General features: G+C 34.9%; 1 protein-coding gene across 9 annotated transcripts in view; it reads left to right on the forward strand.

Moving 5' to 3' along the window:
- The window catches only part of Cntn6 (contactin 6), a 370,745-nt gene that overhangs the window by 306,163 nt on the left and 44,199 nt on the right, over positions 1 to 20,383 (forward strand). For all 9 annotated transcript variants that reach the window (XR_003956233.1, XM_011241409.3, XM_006506384.3 and 6 more), the window contains one exon: positions 5,495 to 5,622. Coding sequence is in view for 8 of the 9 variants with exons in the window: in XM_011241409.3 (XP_011239711.1) it covers positions 5,495 to 5,622 (128 nt within the window). In the remaining variant the exon portion in view is untranslated. The remainder of the gene's footprint in view (positions 1 to 5,494; positions 5,623 to 20,383) is intronic.

Here is a 20,383-nt window from a genome sequence, read left to right on the forward strand (position 1 = left end):
TGGTATTAAATGTTTCTACTTAATTAAGTAAAGTGATGAATATCCCAATTAAATAGATACTTGGGAATAAAGATGTAAGGGGAAGAGTGTTCTTTTCAATGGCATAGACACAAATGAAGTGCAAAGACTCATTGACACCAAAACAAAAGACGGTCGAGGAACAGACAATTATAGATGAGTTTAGACAGAAAGTACACTGCCGGATCCAAATAGACAAAGATTTTAAGTGAGTGAGCTCCAGCCATAACCAAAAGATGTCTGTATACAGTGGTTTTAAGTATTGCACAAAGCAAAAGTCCAAAGAGTCAGGTGAGTACTGAACTGCATAAGAACGGGCAGAAGAGCTAGCATGGAAAGAATCTAATATTTATAACAACTCTATTTTGAATGGCCAAACACAAATATCACGGTGTTAGAGAGGAGAGGACGGAGTGTAAGTCACAGCTGCAAGCATCATCTTGGCATTACACTCCTTTCAACCCCCAGGTATCATGGTGTCCTCCATGCCCACTCCTGTCACTACCTGCTGCAGCTGTCCAGCAGCCATAGATGAACTGGGTACCTGAAAGGGAGGCTGGAAATGAAAGAGGACGGGGGGCAAGAGAAGGATGAAGCCAAGACAACTGTCTCTCATGTTGAGAGCATGGGTTCCTCAAGATTGAGGAGGAGACAAGATCTTGGAACGTACAGGGAAGTCTGCAGAGTTGACACAGCAAATTGCTGTTTCAGTGAGAGATCTCAACTCCAACACTTAGGTGGAACTCTCCTGAGAAACTGCATCTGAGTTGTGAGCAGGGCTGGTTTAGAAAAGCTAAGAAAGTTTTTAAAATGCACACAAAAGTACATGCAACATTTTCTGTCACATTTTAGGGGACCGCTGGAGTATCTGAAAGTCAGATTAAGAAAAATCTTCTATTAAACCTCATTCTATGCAAATAAAATTATGTACCCATGCAAATATGAATCCAGTTAATGCTGCTGTTAGTAATTGTATCTTTTGTAAACTGTTTTAGAGTCTGAAACTGAATGAATGCTTTGGCAAAAATAAGTGTTCCTTGTTCTTGATCAGAGAAAAGGTTCTTGTTCAAGCTTAATATTTAGCACTGTATTTATTATATAGGGATAGCCCTCAGACCCATTCTTTGTTTTAGCTGGATTAAGTTGCTTTATTTCAGCTGCATTCTGTTACAAAGCAAGCACAGCAGGCAGTCTGCTCATGGAGGAAATAATAGGTGCAGAAAGGCAGAAGACTCCACCTAGGTGGGGTGGAAGACCAACTGTGACCAACATTTAAGGTCTATTTAGCCTTATCATGGATTGGGGAAGGGCACAACTTGCCATAGGATTTTCTGTCTTAATGTTTGAAAAGCATTAACATACACACACTCACTCATACACACACTCACTCATACACACACACACACACACACAAACACATGCACAAACACACACTCACAAGTGCACATATTTTCAAGTATTAGGTAAACACAAATACTGCATTTTTCACTAAATAAGTGAACTATGAAAATCTGCAATCATAGGGACTGAGAGTAGAAGAGTGATGACCTAAAACCTGGAGTAAAGAGTAGGGAGGGGAAAGGTCAGAGGTCACTCAGTGAACATAGCATTGCCTTTTGACAGGTAGGCTCTGTTATTTTATAACACAATAATGAAGGTGAAAAAAGTCAACAGTAATGTATTATGTATCTCAAAATAATTAGAAGAAATAAACTTGAATCTATTTATCATAAAATAATGATAAAATTTTATGGTGGTAGCTATGTTAGTTGCTATTAATGTATTAGCACTCAGTGAATTCGTGAATCTAACTTCCACATTTTCCCTTACAAATCTGTGTAAACATTATGTGTCAATCAAAAATATGGACTTACAAGCTTCAGATATACTGTACTGATACCTATGTTAAAAATGAACTGGGAATTGAACTTGCTCTTTTTCTGTTGTATTTTTTAAGAAGTTAAGGAAGTGTTTGCATACTTAGAGATGAGAGTGACTGAACTATCCTAAAAAGCCACTGAAATAGAGTCAGAGACAGTTAAGTGGTTTAACATATTATTGTCATTCAATCTGCATGACTGAGACACAGGTACTATTAATGTCCTTCTACTACACTGAAAAGATCTGGACACTTAGGGTATTAACCAGCTCTATCATGTAAATATTAAGTTTAGGTGCTTACATTAAGTCATAGTCCATTTGACCCCCAAAGTGCATTCTTTTTACCACATTGATAACAATATTCTCACAAAAGAAAAATAATCCTTAGCTCAGTATGACCATCATAGTTAACTGCAGTGATAGAAAATTGATATTCTAAATTCTTTTCCTAACAGAGGAATGCCACATTAAGGCTGATGTTAAAATCTGAGTAACTCTGGGACCACGGAGCTAGATCAGTCAGGAAAGGGTTTGCTAATATGAGTCTAAGGACTTTGTTAGAGTTCTGTACCCAGACCCCATGTGAAAAGCTGAGTTCCCGTAATTCCATCAAGAGTGGGGAGGAGAGAAGAAGATCTTGGAACACACAGGGAAGCCAGCAGAGTTGACACAGCAAATTGCAGTTTCAGTGAGAGATCTCAACTCCAACACTTAGGTGGAACTCTCCTGGGAAACTACATCTGAGTTGTGAGCAGGGCTGGTTTAGAAAAGCTAAGAAATATTTAAAAATTGCACACATAAGGACATACAACATTTTCTGTCACATTTTAGGGGACCGCTGGAGTATCTGAAAGTCAGATTAAGAAAAAAATCTTCTATTAAAGCTCATTCTATACAAATAAAATTAAGCACCCATGCAAATATGAATCCAGTTAATGCTGCTGTTAGTAATTGTATCTTTTGTAAACTGTTGGAGAGTCTGAAACTGAATGAATGCTTTGGTAAAAATAAGTGTTCCTTGTTCTAAAGAAAAAGATGTGATGAGGATTTTGGCTATATGTAATTTACTGGTCACTTTTACATATTTTACTTAATTCTTAGAGGTGTTATGCTGAGTCATTTACACTTAATAGCTCATAATTTCTTCCACTTTTGACCAGTCATTACTAATATCATGGAAAATAGTATGCTCAGTATTTAAGTCTTTGTTTCTTGAATCAGTATTGTAACACCAAACAAGCTGCTTCAAACATAGGTCCCTAGAAAACATTGGATTAATAATCTACGAAGAAATATAAGTGTCATCATTATTCCATTCTTGGTTGCCGATTTAAATGTATTTTGAGTTTGTTGAAAACCTTCCCACAACTCTATGGTGTTAAAATTTTCCAGACTAACTTACATGATATGTATCATTATTAGTGTACCGTTAAGTCTGAAATTGTAAAATATATAGCCATTCACAATATTACTCTTTAATTTTCTTCTTTATAATTGAGTGTTGACTACTCATTCAGATTTCCATTTTAATACCAGAATGTTCTTCCTGATTTCTGACAAGTAGTGAAATTTATATGTATCATGTCTGCACTTTGTTCTTTATATTCCAAGGAAACTTAAGTGCAGTTTGAGTAGACAACTTAAAAACCCTTCACTCCTATGTCACACACAACTTTCCTGATGATATATCTGTGCAAATAGCCCAAAACAAGGAGAGAAAAATATCAGTCTTCGTGTTTCTCTGTAAATGTTGCCAAAATCATGAAGTAAATATTTCATGAGTTCATAGTGTGCCTTTCCCTAATCTATAAATATAGTTATTCACTGTAACTTAGTTGTTAGAAGTATTTGAATTTTTATTCTTGTTGTATTTAAGGAGTGATTGCTTATTGTAAGGTAGAAGTAGCATGATGCTCATAATCACATAAAATACTTTGTTGTCCAATATTAAATTATTTTAGGTTTCAGAAAAAATTAATATTCTTTCCTAGAATTAGAGAATGCAAAGAATTGCTTATTATCATGATTTCTCATTAAGTCAACTAAAAGGCCTGCACATTGTACAATAGATTAACTCTGTAATTATATCAATGATGTGGTATTATAATTCTTAAGGTACATCAGGATTACTGACTGGGAGTCTAATAAGTCAGAAATATAACACACATCTGCTCTGGGAGAATACGCTACTGTCATCAATTACCTGGCCTAGAATTCTCTAAATCCTTTAATGCTCACTGACAGAAATTTGGAATTCTTTCTCAGTAGTTAGCCCAGCATCAGGCTCTGGTTTCATATAAATTCTAGTTGGCTTATATTCACTGTGGTTCAAATTGGATAATTAATTGTATTAGCTCCATTTTGTGTTATACACATATTAGAAACATTGTCCTGTTTGTACTTCTACAAATAACATTTTGTTACTTTTTAATAGTTATGACATGCATGAAAATAGGATCGTCCAACGTCCTTTGTCATTAACTGTAGTCACTAATATTAGTTTGTTGCCCCTTTCTTTAGTAGAATTCTGAATATCACATAGTACTTTTACACAGTGTTTTTGAAATGTTGCTAAGGAAAACTGCATGCCAGTGCAATAGAAACATACATTTGGTAAAATGTTTTATTTGTCCCCATTTTTGTCTCTTTAATTAAAATATTTTGTTTTGTTTTGTTTTATTTTGTTTTGTTTTTCGAGTACACAGGGTTTCTATGTGTAGCACTGGCTGTTCTGGAACTCACTCTGTAGACCAGGCTGGCCTTGAATTTAGAAATCTGCCTGCTCCTGCCTCCCAAGTGCTGGGATTAAAGGTGTGCACCACCATGCCTAGCTAATTAAAATATTTTGTGATGAGTTAAGAAAGAACATGCTTGGGTTTTCTCTATTGACTTTAAAATTATGATGTTTGTTTAGACAATTTCTTTCTGTCAGGGAAAACTTAATGTGGGCCACTCTGTAAAAGATTGAAGCTTACTAGTTGTTCCTCTTTTTGTGTACAGTATGGTATAAGAATATTTAATTCTAAGTGATACATGAATAATTCATGCTTATACCTCCTTCTACTACTTTTTGTAATGATGTACATAACAAATGAAGCTCTTACACACAAAACCATATAGATGACCCTTTCGAATATCTAGCAGGGCTAAATATTTCCATTGTTCACATCTTGTTCGGTCATTAAAGGGGCTATATAAGACTTGGTTTATGAATACAGTAGTTAAGATGCTAAGTTTAGCCTACATTTTCCCAAATCCAAGTTCAATTTTCAAAAGACAGTTGACTATCCCAAATGTATAACAAATACCTACATTCCTTATTCGTCCATCAATCTAGTGTTCGAGCATCAAAGACTCAGTCATTTAATTTTTTAAGACTGAAATAAACAGTAATCATTCACGTGATAGAATAATTAATCTGTGTTAACACAAACTCTTATGCCTTTTGTGCCAATGTTTAGATTTGAGATGGTTTCTAACTAAAAGCATGATAATAAAAATGAATATTATCATATATTCATGATTTAAACATTATTTGTAAATATATATGATTTGTTCATATCAAATAACCTTTCATTGTATATTTTCTTTCTAGAGTTCTTTTCTTGGAGGATGGCAGCCTTAAGATATGCAATGTTACCAGAGCAGATGCTGGGTCTTACACCTGTGTAGCTACAAATCAATTTGGCAATGGGAAAAGCAGTGGAGGTCTCGTCGTGAAAGGTAATCTGTTGTTCTCTGGAGGCCTTTTTGGATATTACAATCACCTACACAATGCTTGACTTTGAGTAACATTATTGTATGTGTGGAATATTTAATTCAACATTTATTTAAGAGTTTTGCTACCATAATTCATTAATTGGTGTCCCATTTAGGAATGTGATGCTACGGTCAATGTGACTACTTTAGCAGTTAAACAAGGTCAATGAGTCACTTTGCAAAGTTCAAACCTATTGTGAAATAATAAAAATATCCCACATGCCTTAGGGTTTAGAGCCATGGGCACTTGAGTAAAATTCCCATGTAGCTCCTTTCTTGGTTACATGCCTCTCCGGTGCCTTTGTTTTATATGAACATTTTCCCTGCATATTAGTTACTTTTCTATTGAGGTGGTGAAACACCAGGCCTGCAGAAACTTGATAAAAGAAGGGAGTGTTTTCTTGTTTTAATGAGATAGCAGTCCATCCCTGTCATAGCATGGAGCATGACAACAGACAGGCAGGCATAGTGGAAGTCAGCAGCTGAAATGTCACATCATTGAGAATCAAGCCTTTTGTAACCCCAAAACCCTCACCCAGTGATAGACCTCCTCCAACATGGCCATACCTCCTAGTCCTTCCTAAAGAGTTTTTCCATCTAAGGACCAAGTTTTAAACATAGATGCCTGTGGGGGCCATTCTCATTCAAACCACAATACTGCATGTGAGATTCAAACCAATTTATAACCTATTTGTTTTGTTTAAACAACTCTTGGTATATAACTAAAGAGAGACAGAGCTTTGTGAAAACATATTAATAAGCAGATTTTTTAAGAGAAAAAAAAGGATAAAATTACATTGTCCAAAGGAACCATCCAATATTCCTCTCTTAGCAAATAGATAAGCTTTTATAATTTCAGAAGATAACACTACATGTTTCACTGTTAAGTCTTTTAAGCTACTATCAAACTGAAATGTACCTGCATTTATCACCAAGGGACATAATTAGTATCAGTGTTGTCTATTCTCTACTTTTCCAAGGTTTTTATATTTAATATCAGCTCAAAAATAATGTTTATGAGAAGCTATGTCACTACTATCATTTATGCCTCTTGGATGGTAAAAGTGACTGTCCCACTAAAGCTTTGAATGTAGATAATTAGGCCCAAATGATTTGATTCTACAATTTTGTTTTCACATATTTTCTTTTTAAAAAATAAATATACTCAAGAAAAAGCAGTTAATAACTAACTTCAGCTATCATTTAAAATAACTCAGAGGAAATAAAAACTTATCTTTATCCCTGGTAGGGTATTTCTGTCAACTTGTCTCAAGTATGCAACATAATGTCAACAATTGTCTGAGACACTCTGGGAAAATGTAACTGATAAGAATTGATGTGTCAAAAATCCCACCAGTGTGGAACATTTGCAAAAACAAAAAGACATTACCTTTAGATTGTATTGTCATCAGTTTCTAAGACAGAGATGGACTTGATGTATCAAGACATATGTCGTGGTTTCACTGAATAACATGATATTCTGCAGCAAAATTTTCAATGTTTATATAGAGAAAAGTGCTTTACATTTAAGAAGTATTTTATATTAGAGAAAAAAACATATCATGGAAAAGAAATATTTGCATTTCATTACATCATTCCCAATTAAGATAATGTAGAATATATATGTTCATTGAATGACAGTAGGTTATAATGTATGGTGGTGAATGCACTTGCATTGTAGTCAAATGTTAGTGCTTTAGCGAAACCCGTTGGTATACAAATAGGAAGTAGGAAAGAGATATGAGGTAGTAATAATGTGTTCTATGAGGATCCATTTATGTGGAATATTGAGGAATTAAACTTGTCTACACTTCAATATACCATAACTGGCCTGATGATTTTGCTGGTAAAAACCTTCCATTCCTTCATTACAATGTCTAAGGAAAGAAAAAGCTATTTGGATATATTGAACTGAATGAAAGGCTTCTTCAAAGGCCTTTGAAACCTTTAGTACTATGGTAGTCACTGGACAGTAATAATCAATGAAATAAAGACGAAAGGTGACTTACTTAGAAATGTCTGGAATGTGCTTTGTTTTGGTGATCATAGTGACATATTTGAGTCAAATCATTTTGCTTCTGTGTTCAGCAGGATTGATTCAAGTTCTTGTAATGGGAATAAGTTCATCTGTATTTAAGGGCATTTCTAACACCCCACCAAGATCCACAAATACTTTATTTCCAAAAGAAAGACATGATTAAATAAAAGTATTTTGAGTGTTTTGTTTGTTTACAGAAAACAACAGACTTGCCTTCTTGCCCACTATATTTATTTGTTAATTTTTTTAAGTTTTTGAGGTTTTCATAAATAAGTATACCCTATTTACATTATGTGTACCCCTCCAACTCTTTCTGTGTCCTCCAATCTCACTAAAATTCATGAGTTCTCCTGTAATTATCATTGAGACACACACACACACACACACACACACACATACACACACACACACACATACACACACACACACACACACACACACACACACATATATATATACATATACATATATAACTGAGTCTAATTAATGTGGATTGCATATTCATGTGTTTTGGTCTGAACAATTGCAACTGAATAAACTATTAGGGAGCATACTCTGAAGAATACTGACTGGTTCTCCCTTTCTAGTAGCCTTGACTACATGTAGCTCTTCACCAGGGATGGGACTCTGTGAGATTTTGTGCCTACATGTTGATGTATTGACTCCTGTGGTCAACATGCAAGTCTTGTTTAGGCAAACACATTGCTAAAGTTTTATGCATACAGTGTCCCTCTGAAGTCTAGAAGACATTATTTCTCAACAAGAGTACTGTTTCTATGGCCGATACCTCTGATCTAAGTGGTTCAGTTTGACCTTAGTGGGCCCCAGCTTCCTCCTCCATGGTCATCTTCTTATAGATTATCTAATTACTGACTCATTACATTGATAGTTTGGGCACTGCTTATTCTTTAAGTACAGTAAAAATATATAGGGCAGGAGGAATTTCCGTATTAATCTGAGATGAATTCCAAGTTATAGAACACTAACAGGAGCTGCCTGTGTCCAGGGTAGAGAGACTGAGCAGGAGCTTAATCTCTTACAAGTCAGCCTATAGGGATGCTTTCTGCCCTAGCTTATTTTCTCAAAAAAAAAAAAAAAAAAGTGACAATTTTGAAAATTTCAGAATCCAACCTTCTTAAAACAATTTGCAGCAATTATTGTGTTTAAAAAAATTAGGATATTAAACTACTTTCACTTTTCCAATCTTTGGGTTTATAGTTACTGATTTCCAAAAGATATAAACTGCATAAGAAGTAAATAGGTATCTATAGAAAACTGAAGAGTTTTGTGGAAGAAATCCACTGTGCTAGTGTGTATGACAGCACTGGAGGGTGCCTGACCTGAAGACATGTCCATGCTAATGTGGCTTCTGTCAGTATGTATGATTGTCAAGTTACTCATATTTATTTGCACATAGTCATAGAAATAAAATTTGTTAGATTCTATTTAGTTTTAAGAAAATCTACACTTCTTACTTTAGGGGATTTTGAGGTCTCTTCTTTCTTTACCATTAACAAATACCCTTTACAAAATGAATTTACAGATAGTTAATTATACACATTCATACGTAAATAAAATAACACATACCTACAAAACAAGTGTACAGTGCATTTACAAGAAATTTTAAAAACTGTTATTAGCCTAAAGCATATATTCTTGATTGGACTGTCTAACTTTCATATAATCCTGTCTTAACTAGAACATTTTGTCTCATTTCCTTACATTCAGGGCTGAGGAAGGTATCATTGATTAAAATTTAAAAAAAACTATTATTTTATAATCTATGAATCTGTAGCCTTGGTCTTGGAAAATAGTAAATGTTGAACTAACCATTTTCTTGCCTATTAAAAAAAAAAAACAGCCATTTGGCTCTTGAGATGGCTTAACATGTGCTAGTATATGTGTTTTTTGAAACTTAAGGTCCATCTAATGGTCACTGCAAAGTCAAAGATAGGTTAGTATCTCAAACCTAAATTAACCCATGCCAGTGACCATAGGATAACAGAGTGGTGGGTAACAAATTAGAAGTTTCAATAAAGCTGATAAAACAATCATATCCCGTTAAATTTACTTATCAGCTTCAGTCATGCAGGAAATGTTGCTCTTAGATAACATGTAAAAAGATAATAGTTACAAGAGTGAGATATTTTCCAGCTTAGTTTTAGCCGATACGGCTTATCTGTGTTAAGAGGATTCTGAAGTTATCTGCACTGTGTGCCTGGAAATTTCGGTTTCACTAATGCAGCAGGATGAGGCAATTTTCCATTCAGACACTGTGAATGCAATTAGCAGCTGCCTTGCCAGATCCTTGCAAGATGCCCAGTGTAATCTGAGGACATGTTCCATAGGCACAAAGGGGAATTCAAAAGGAAGAAAAATAGTTTTAAGTGTTTTTATTTTTGAGGACTTGGATAAAAAAAATCACATTCTATACATACACAAAGGGGTATATGAATATCACATAAAGGAGTGAATTATTTGATTTGGCATTTAGAAAATTATTAAAAAGCAGAGTAACAGCAGGCTATAAAAATGATCTTGTTTGCAGGCAACATTTGTTTTTGTTTCCCCACTGGAGAAGTTTTGGATGTTCAATTATAGGCCTCATTGCTTCAGCATTATTTTCAACTGAAATGTCGGAACTTGGAAAAGCATATCTAATGTGCAAATTAAGTTTATTGGCACTCATTTAGTTGTTTATTCTTTGTGATAGAAGTCTTTATTATCCCCGCATACAGAGTGCCCTGTGCTTTTTCTCATACAGAAGGAGAGCACTCCCTAACATTGGTCAGCATTACTGAGAGAAATACATACCGAAGACTGGTAGAAAATTGGAGGCTTTGCAGATTTAAACAGCAGTGTAGAGGCTTTGGGGTTGTTAGCACAACCCTATCAAAAAGCCCACCTTTATCATAAAGTACCACTTGTCTAAACAAATCAAATGTACAATCTCAGAGAAATGGCAAAGTACAAGTTGAGAGAACAGTAAAAGTTTTTGTGAGAATGACCATCTTGCTCACAACTTTCATCTCATAGTCTATATTTCTCCTTCAGAGAGTGATTTAATCTATTTTAACACAGATATTTTTTTGAATTATAAAATATTGGTGCATAAATTATTCATTAGCTTTATTGAAACTTCTAATTGTTGATGAAATATGTGTTAAATTTTGACACTAGTCAGGATAATTATTTTATTTTCCCTTCAATGCCACGATTAATATTGGAGTGGATTCTTGGTCCTCAAATACTTGATGCTTATACATTTTCAAGTACATTTGTAGAAACAAACAAAACCATACAGATTTCCTAGCTTTTATAGAACTGTAAAGTGTCAGATGAAAAATAGTCCAAGTGATATTTTTTTATAAGGAATATAAATTTCATCCATCCCAGAATCAGCCACCAAACGCAGACACCATTGCATATGCCAGCAAGATTTTGCTGAAGGGACCCTGATATAGCTCTCTCTTGTGAGGCTATGCCAGTGCCTGGAAAACACAGAAGTGGATGCTCACAGTCAGCTATTGGATGGGACACAGGTCCCCTAAGAGAGGAGCTAGAGAAAGTACCCAAGGAGCTAAAGGGGTCTGCAACGCTATAGGTGGAACAACAATATGAACTAACCAGTACCCCCAGAGCTCATGTCTTTAGCTACATATGTAGCAGAAGATGGCTTAGTCGACCATCACTGGGAAGAAAGGCCCCTTGATCTAGCAAACTTTATATGCCCCAGTACAGGGGAACACCAAGGCCAAGAAGTAGGAGTGGGTGGATAGGGAGCAGGGTGGAGGGAGGGTATAGGGAACTTTCGGGATAGCATTTGAAATGTAAATGAAGAAAATACCTAATAAAAAATTGGAGAAAAAAAGGAAAAAGAAAGAAATATAAATTTGATTACACAAGGACAGTAGTAGCCAATTAAACTTAAGAGCTTTGATACTGAATAGCTGGCATATATGATTTGTAGTCGAGAATCTGCAGTGCAGTCTGATAGGATAAATGGCAGTCCCTGTTTTGATTATTAGCTCACATGTAGGTCTATATTTAATTGGACATACTTAATTTCCAGGAAAACATTTTATATAAATTTTCATAATTCCTAAACCTTCATATCATTGGGGTATATCTTGATGTCTCTTACCTAATTGCATTTTTGTTTGTTTATTTATCTTTTCTCCTGGAATTATTTACTATTTACTCCGTGATATTTAAATATTAACATAGAAGATAAATATCTAATAGTGACTTCAGGTAAACTTGTATATATGAACCATGATGACCACAATTACTTTGTGTTTTGAAATTAAGTAATATCCAACCTGTGGTAGAATATAATCAAAGCACTACATGTAAATATTAGTGTGTCTGACCATATCTTAGTAGATAATCTTAGCATGCCTCAAAATATGCTACCGTTCCAGTTTTATGGTTTGTATGCATGAGCAGAAAGAACATATTAAATAATGGTTATTTTTTTCCACTTCCAATTACCTTGATCGGGAGAGCATATCCTACTAATTTCTGGTTTTGTTCTGTTCTAAGCATTGTCAGGGAGCAAATGCTTTGAGTTTTCTGTGTTTTCATGCCCTTGTTTATTTGTTTGCTCAGTGTTCTGTGGACATGACAGTAACTCAGCTCCACATTCATCTTAGTTTCTCCCTTCCATACCAATCTGTGTGCTCCTACGCACAGTGCAGTGTGGATAACAAGTGTCACCCTGCAGGACACTTGTGCTCTGTGGTTATGCATCTTAACTAACTCCTGTTGTGGCCTCTGGCCAGCACACCTGCATTTCCCCCAGCATCTTCTCCCTGGTATCCACCATTGCACAGAAGGTTTTTATGTTTGTGGCATTCTTAGATTCCATGTATAAATTACAATATTTTTTCTCTCTCTGAAAATAATTCTTACAGTGTATTATGGCTTATTTCACATGTCATCCTGGAAGATCTATGCTGTCAGAAAGGAAAATGCCTCTGATCAGCTGGCTAAATAATATTCCAGTATTCCAATGACAACCTGTTGTGATAGCCTGTATTTTCTTTATCCATTCAATGGAAAATAGATACATGCTATGCTTTTATATATTAACTATTGAGAACTATGCTGCAATGAACATGGACTTTAATAAGAGCAAGTAATGCTGGATAACATGAAAGCTCTCGTATAAAGTTTTAAAATGCAATCTCCATATTGTTTTTTTTCTCTAATGATTGTACCCAATTAACAATATCAGGAAGAGAGTATGTGTTATTTTTGCTTCACAGCCTTAACAACACTTATCTCTTGTTTTTTGTTAATAGCTCTTCCAAAAGGTGTGAGTCTTTGATTTGCATTTCCTGGATGATAAAGTGTTAAGTATCTTCATAGATATGTCTTCGTCATTTATGTCTTTTCTTTGGGGAAAAATGTGTATTGATTTACAACCTGGATTGCTGTTATATTATTAAAACACTTATCCTTAGCAGAAAAACAGTTCTAGTAAAACATGGAGATAAGAAAATTAAGAGAAATAAAAAGAGTTAGCAGATTAGAAATCAGAAATATTCACAAATTCATAGGAAGGGAATTGTATTTCTAAAGAATATTTCAATGTTTCCAATCTTAACAAGTTATCTTGTAAGAAAAAAAATCATAGAATTCTATCACCTATTTGAAGTGTTATCTATATACTATCATACTTTATATTGGTATCTTAGCAACACTTCCTGTCTTGTTATAGTTCTATGAAGGCAGAGGCCCATGTCTGTACAGAGACTAGAATGATTATGTGTTTTGTATGTTGTGGATCTCAGGGTGGAGTTGATAACTTCAAGCAGTCACCTTGTGAACATTCTCACTCACAAATCAAGATTTAAACCATGTCATTGGTATAAAAGGAAATAAAATATAAAATTATTAGGTTCATCATGGCTAATGATACCATGTGCCCTTTTAAAACTTGCAGAATGTTCTGAGACATCACGAAATGTTAATAACATTCTGATCTATTGATATAATGGACCAATTTATTTTCTTTAAGAAAAACATATTTTATGTTTCTGACAGGATTCTGTGTAATTAATTTCCCTGTCTAATAGCAAGTTCATAGCTGAAGGTCATTATGGAAACGTCATTGGTCATTATGACAATCTATACATAAAATTATCAAAAGTGTCCTTTGAAACTTTCCCTTATATCTCTGAGAGGCAAGATGGGTTTGTAAAACTATTTTGGTGTGATGACTTTGCCTTGCCAATATATACAAAAAATGTTATACTACCCTTTCTCTGTTTCATATGGGATAAACTTTAAAAAGTACTTATGTTCATTACTTTAGAAGCTATATAAAAACAATGTCTGTTATGTAGAACAACTTTTATGACCATCTATTATCATTTTCTGTCTTCTATTAAAGAAAACCTGTAGAGCTGCACATAGAACCATACAGTATGGTACAAAGAGTCTTAGGTACATATCACCCAATGTGGACTTTAAAAAAAAAAACCTATTTTCTAAATTTGTTTCAGGTATATCTTATCAGCAACCTCAACTCTGATCATAATTATCTGGAGGCAGATTACATATATTCTATTTCATCTGTTAAGCAATTCTAGAAGAGTCTTTAAAATACTTAGGAATAATTTTTAAAATAAAACTAAAATAATGTTACTATTTTAAAAATTAGCAGCTATTTCTGTAATATTGAGGGTTTTAGTTTTTGTGATGATTTAATAAATATTAAGATATTTATATGTATATATTACTCTCATAAACTGTATACTCACATCTATCTATATAATCTCTACTTCACAAAATATATTTAGTATACAAGTGGAAAATATTCTGTACCTGTTAAGTATAAGGATTCTTAAATTACTGTACGTCTGTAACTGAGGAATTCTGAAATTTCATTACACTCAACTGTTCTATGGAGTCCTGAGAATTTGTTCAACTCACAGGATTAAATCCTGGAAATGTTGGGTCACCATGTGCACATCTGAAAATTTCCTGACTAATAATCATTTTATTTACAGCAAACTTTTTCTCTCGATTCAAAGTATTGGATACTTTCTGATGCTACATTTAATACAGTGTTATTTTTTCCTAAAATAGGAATGTCATTTTAAAATCTTATGATTTTTCCTCCCAATCTAGCATTTGAGATAACTATACAAATCCACTGGAGAAACTCATGAAATTTACTGAATCAATATTTCATGTAGGAATTAAGAAATTTATATTTTGAGGACATTTGACAATAAATTCTTGTGCATGTGTAATTTTAGAATCACTGTCATACACATCCTAAGAACATAAATGTTACATGCAAGAAGAATAAAATAATGTAAAATGGATTATTCATCCTTTTTGTTTCAATATAAAGATGTTTAATGAATCTAAAAGTTTCACAAGTAATAGTCTACCACAGTCCACTTCCCCCCATTTAATTCCAGACTCTAAGGCTCTCGCTTATTAATAAATTGCAAGTAGACTTTTAGCATTAATGAACCTTAGGTAACATAAATTGTCTATTAGGATATATCCACACTTAGGAACAGACTAGAATATGTGAAAACACGTTTATTACATTAGCTATGATAGAAGTGATTTGAAGAAGTCACTCAGATGCTTGACTTTATTAACACATTGAAGAATATGCAAATAAAGAAATTAATGGATTAAAACCAAGTCTTATTTTTCCCTGCAAGTACTCTTGAAGACTATGCATATTTGTGCAACTCAAGTGCACGGCTCCGATTCTCTGCAAGTGTAGTCTTGCCATTCTAATGTGCATATACTGAGTTTTCTTTTGGTGCTGTGCAAGGCTGCAGAGTGATTTCTGTAAGAGAACAACCAGGGCTTCATTGCTGTTTCAAAGTTACATATATACCATCATGTTGGTTCTCATACCATTTGGGGGAGGGGAACATAGATCCCAAGCATTGCTTTGTTTACATAGGTGGATACCCACAGGGGATGCCATGCTTGGGTAACAAAGCATCAATTTTTCACTTTTCTTGGGAAATGTGTTTGCCTATACAGTTATTCCTCCTTCTCTACATGGTAGTTGCTACTCTTCTTGCTGTGACAGAATACCAGACTTAATCAACGTAGGGAAGACAGTCGTTTTTGTGCCACAGTTTGAGAGGATACGATCTGTGGGTGGGGTAGGCATGGCAACAGAAGTATAAGTTACTTCTTTACTGTTATGCTTGACATTATTAACCCATTCAAGAATATGCAGATAATGAAATTAATGGATCAAAACCAAGTCTTATCTTTCCCTGCAAGTACTCTTAAAGACTGTGCATATTTGTGTAACTCAAGTGCACGGCTCCTATTCTCTTCAAGTGTCTTGCCATTCTAATGTGATTCTGATCATCTGTCTCATTAGTCAGAAATTGGGAAAAACACAAATACTAGTGTTTGCCTGACTTCCTCACTTTCCCCATTTGATTTAGTCTTGGACCTTAACCTGGGGTATAATAGCACCAATTTTCAGGATGGATTGTTTTGCCTTCATATAAATTGATTAGAAATACTTTCAAATACGGCCAGGAGTGTGATTCCCAAGTGATTCCAAATCCACCCAAGTTGACAATATGCAGGATAACCTCTTAATAAACATCACCTTTCATACTCAAGAAAACGTGTTTCACCAGACCACACAGTTTTACTTCAGACTTCCAATATTTCTCACATTTTTCATGAAAAATACACACTTCTTTTAAAAATTTTAATAAATTAAAATTGCATATATTTATAGAGCACAGTGTGAGATTTTGATGTTTTTATTGTTATGTTGTTAAATTAATCTAATTAACATACTAGTCATATAATATGCTTATTGCTTTTTAAAATGAAATTATGCTAATTCTACTCAGCAAATGAGTATGTTATATATTATTATTAACTAGTTATCCTGCTCTTTAATAAATGCTTAAGCATCATGGTCCTACCTAGATAAAGATTTGTTCCCTTTGACAAGTTGTCCTCTTTCCCCATCTTTCCTACCCCATCCTCCTCCCATAACTCTATTACCTTCTGTATCTTACTCATGTAAGAGTATACTACCTTGCTTGGTATATAGGGCTTGCTCCTTAGACACTTTACCCAGTCTCATACCGTCTCTTGCTGAAACATGCCCACATTCCACTGTTGTCTTATAAGTCTTTATCTGCCTATCACTGTCCTTGTATTCTAAGGAATGTCTAGTGGTGTGATGGAGCATGCACAGACATGTGTGCATGGTGATGCTGCTGAGCAGGAGCTCAGGCCCGCATACTTACTGAGCAGCAAGCATGTGAGAAGGTGGCCCATTGTGCAGGCATGCATGTCATGCCTTAGGGCTGTCAGCACAGCTTGGTTTCAGATGAGCAAGTAGGGGCATTAAGATCCAAATCTATGTGGCTGCATGAGGTAATGGAGGTAGAGGCAGAAAAGAGCTGTGAACAGAAGCAAAGGCTACTGGTCAGAGGATGCTGGATGCTGGGAGCCAATGCCTGCCTACAGGCAAGAGCAGGCCAGCTTGTCCATCTGTTGCTGTGGCATTTGTATAGTTTGGTTTTTCGAGACAGGGTTTCTCTGTGTAGCCCTGGCTGTCCTGGAACTCACTCTGTAGACTGGGCAGGCCTCAAACTCAGAAATCCACCTGCCTCTGCCTCCCAAGTGCTGGGATTAAAGGCATGGGCCACCACTGCCCAGCAAGCTGTTGCATTTGTAATACTGTTATCACTCCCATCTCAGTACTAGGATAAGAGCTGGTATTAGACAGGCAAAGAACAAACAAACAAACAGACAGACAAACAAACAAACAAAACCTAAAAAACTTTCCTGGTGAATTATTACAAATAAAGCATACTTATATGTTTGGGCAGTGCAATAAAGCATATTACATAGTGGCATGAATTCTTCAAAGACTTTAAAAATCTATGAGTTTTGAACACTCCTGCGACACAGCAAAGCTAATATCCACGGGGCTAGAAATAAAAATTTAATTTGAAGATTATTTGATTCAAGGACAAAAGCACTATTTTTTTATATGAAGCTTCAGGAAAACCAATTATTAATGAGTTTTTTTCTTGTAATTGAAAAAAAACTAAAATGGAATGAATAAGTAATATTTTGAAGTAATACACAAATTTTAAAACTACATTAGCTTCCTGTATCATGTCCATAGGTTACACCTCATGTCAGAACTAACCTCAGTTCTCTCATATACACTGACCTGAAAAATTAAATGAAAACTTACATGAAATAGATTTATCAGTGACGAAAATTGAAGGTATTTTAGAATAAAATTATTGCATGCTTGTTAACAGCTCTAAATGTTCTAAAATTTACATTTCAAAGTAATTTATCAGAAGTTCACAGTAATTTTGCAGTCTGAAACTGCAGTTAGTAGCTCTAAAAATGTTATGTTGGCCTCAAAGGTCCTTCAGAAAATAAAACACTTATCAATAAAAAAGTGTTTATCATGCACTTGCAAAGAGCAATTGCAAAGAGCAGTAATGTAGCACAAGTAATTACCTCAATTGAAAATGAAGCTGCTAAAAATATAGATACCAACAGTATGATGCATCTTCTGAGAAGCAAGTAAGAAAAATATAATAATCAAGATATATGTTCAAGTATTTAGATTGTATTTTACATAAAATTATGATACCAAAAGCATGTGTTAGTATACATAAATTGATCATACCACTTACATCTCAATATTACCCTTATTAAATTTTATAAACAGTAAAATATTTAAAAAAAATAACTTTTATAGTTTTAAATACAATTTCCCTTAGTTTTTTTTTTTTTTTTTTTTTTTTTTTGAACCTAGCTCCTATTTTATCTAACAGTGGGAGTTACCACTTAAATGACTTGATGCAGTCTATGTCTCTTTCCTGTTTGTGACTATGTAGAGACTTCTTGTTTCCACATTCACTTACGTCTTCCTGTCTGGGTCATCGAAGAATTTCTAACAAAATGACTTCCTTGCATCTTCTAAACCGGCTTCTTATCCTTTGCAGCATAGAAAGTGTGGCTCCTCTGTTTACTCTTGAGCTTTGCCTGGAATCCTTCCTTGCCATGAGCTTCTATGTTAATGCAATTTGTCCTCAGTAAACTTATCCCTCAATAGTATAATACATTAATGTAATGACTTTACACAGGACTGCTACAATTTTGGCAATAGAACAGCATACAGTATTATATAGAACAGTATAAATTATATAGAACAGTATAAAAGCACAAGCTCACACAAGACAGTCTAGCTCTGTTGACACAAGGGGAATGTATATTATTACTTAATAATTTGGTTTACAGCCCTGTGGGAGGCTATACCCAGGTGCCCAGGAGGGGTGGCCAAACTCCTGCAGGTGGAAATCACCACTCTCCAGGGCTCCTGGGTTCCAGACCTTTGCTCAAGTGGAACCAGGCATGAATCATGTAGTTGCTGCACAGCCCTACCCCTACAATTAGGAATCTAGTGCTTAACGGAAGGAAGGACAGGTGAGGAGTATTCAATAAATATTTGTTACACCTTTAAAGCCGGAACAATCTAATGAAAGTATAATAATTATGTATCATACTATGATCATCTCCTATTCATGAAGTTTGTCATTGTATAACCAATGAGCAATGCATATAGAGAATAGTTAGTCTAATTTTACCCCTGTGTACTATCTTAAAGAGGAAGTGGTTGTCATTTTTAATGCTTAAAAATTAGTTTAATTACATGATCTAAAAACTGAAATCAGGACAGTTTGACTCTACCAACGCATCTAATTAGCCAACTCATCTGCCCACAAATATAAATAAGATATTAGTGACTTTCTTCAAAGAAACTACTAGAGAAAAACATAACGCTATTACTAAAAATGTTGTTTCAAATGTTAGATATCAGTTGGGAAAGCTATAAGGAAAACTTAGAATTGTGTGTAGAAACAGCTATCAAATCCCTTCTTTAGACTTTCCCTGATTAGAGTATAACAGAATGAATCTAATATACATAAAGATGTTGTTTCAAAAAAACATACAGAGATATATCTGATGAACACAGTACATTCATAAAAATAATGTACTCTTTCATCTTTATCATTGCTTTTTTGTCACAAATTATTTTAAGTCTCACAATTTCCCTTCCTATATTCCACTCCTATGTGTTTTCTTTTTTTTTTCCATTTTTTATTAGGTATTTAGCTCATTTACATTTCCAATGCTATACCAAAAGTCTCCATACCCACCCACCCCCACTCCCCTACCCACCCACTCTCCCTTTTTGGCCCTGGCATTCCCCTGTACTGGGGCATATAAAGTTTGCAAGTCCAATGGGCCTCTCTTTCCAGTGATGGCCGACTAGGCCATCTTTTGATACATATGCAGCTAGAGTCAAGAGCTCCGGGGTACTGGTTAGTTCATAATGTTGTTCCACCTATAGGGTTGCAGATCCCTTTAGCTCCTTGGGTACTTTCTCTAGCTCCTCCATTGGGAGCCCTGTATCCATCCATTAGCTGACTGTGAGCATCCACTTCTGTGTTTGCTAGGCCCCAGCATAGTCTCACAAGAGACAGCTACATCTGGGTCCTTTCAATAAAATCTTGCTAGTGTATGCAATGGTGTCAGCGTTTGGATGCTGATTATGGGGTGGATCCCTGGATATGGCAGTCTCTACATGGTCCATCCTTTCATCTCATCTCCAAACTTTGTCTC

The sequence above is a fragment of the Mus musculus genome, chromosome 6, assembly GCF_000001635.26.
Source record: "Mus musculus strain C57BL/6J chromosome 6, GRCm38.p6 C57BL/6J".
Lineage (NCBI taxonomy): Eukaryota > Metazoa > Chordata > Mammalia > Rodentia > Muridae > Mus > Mus musculus.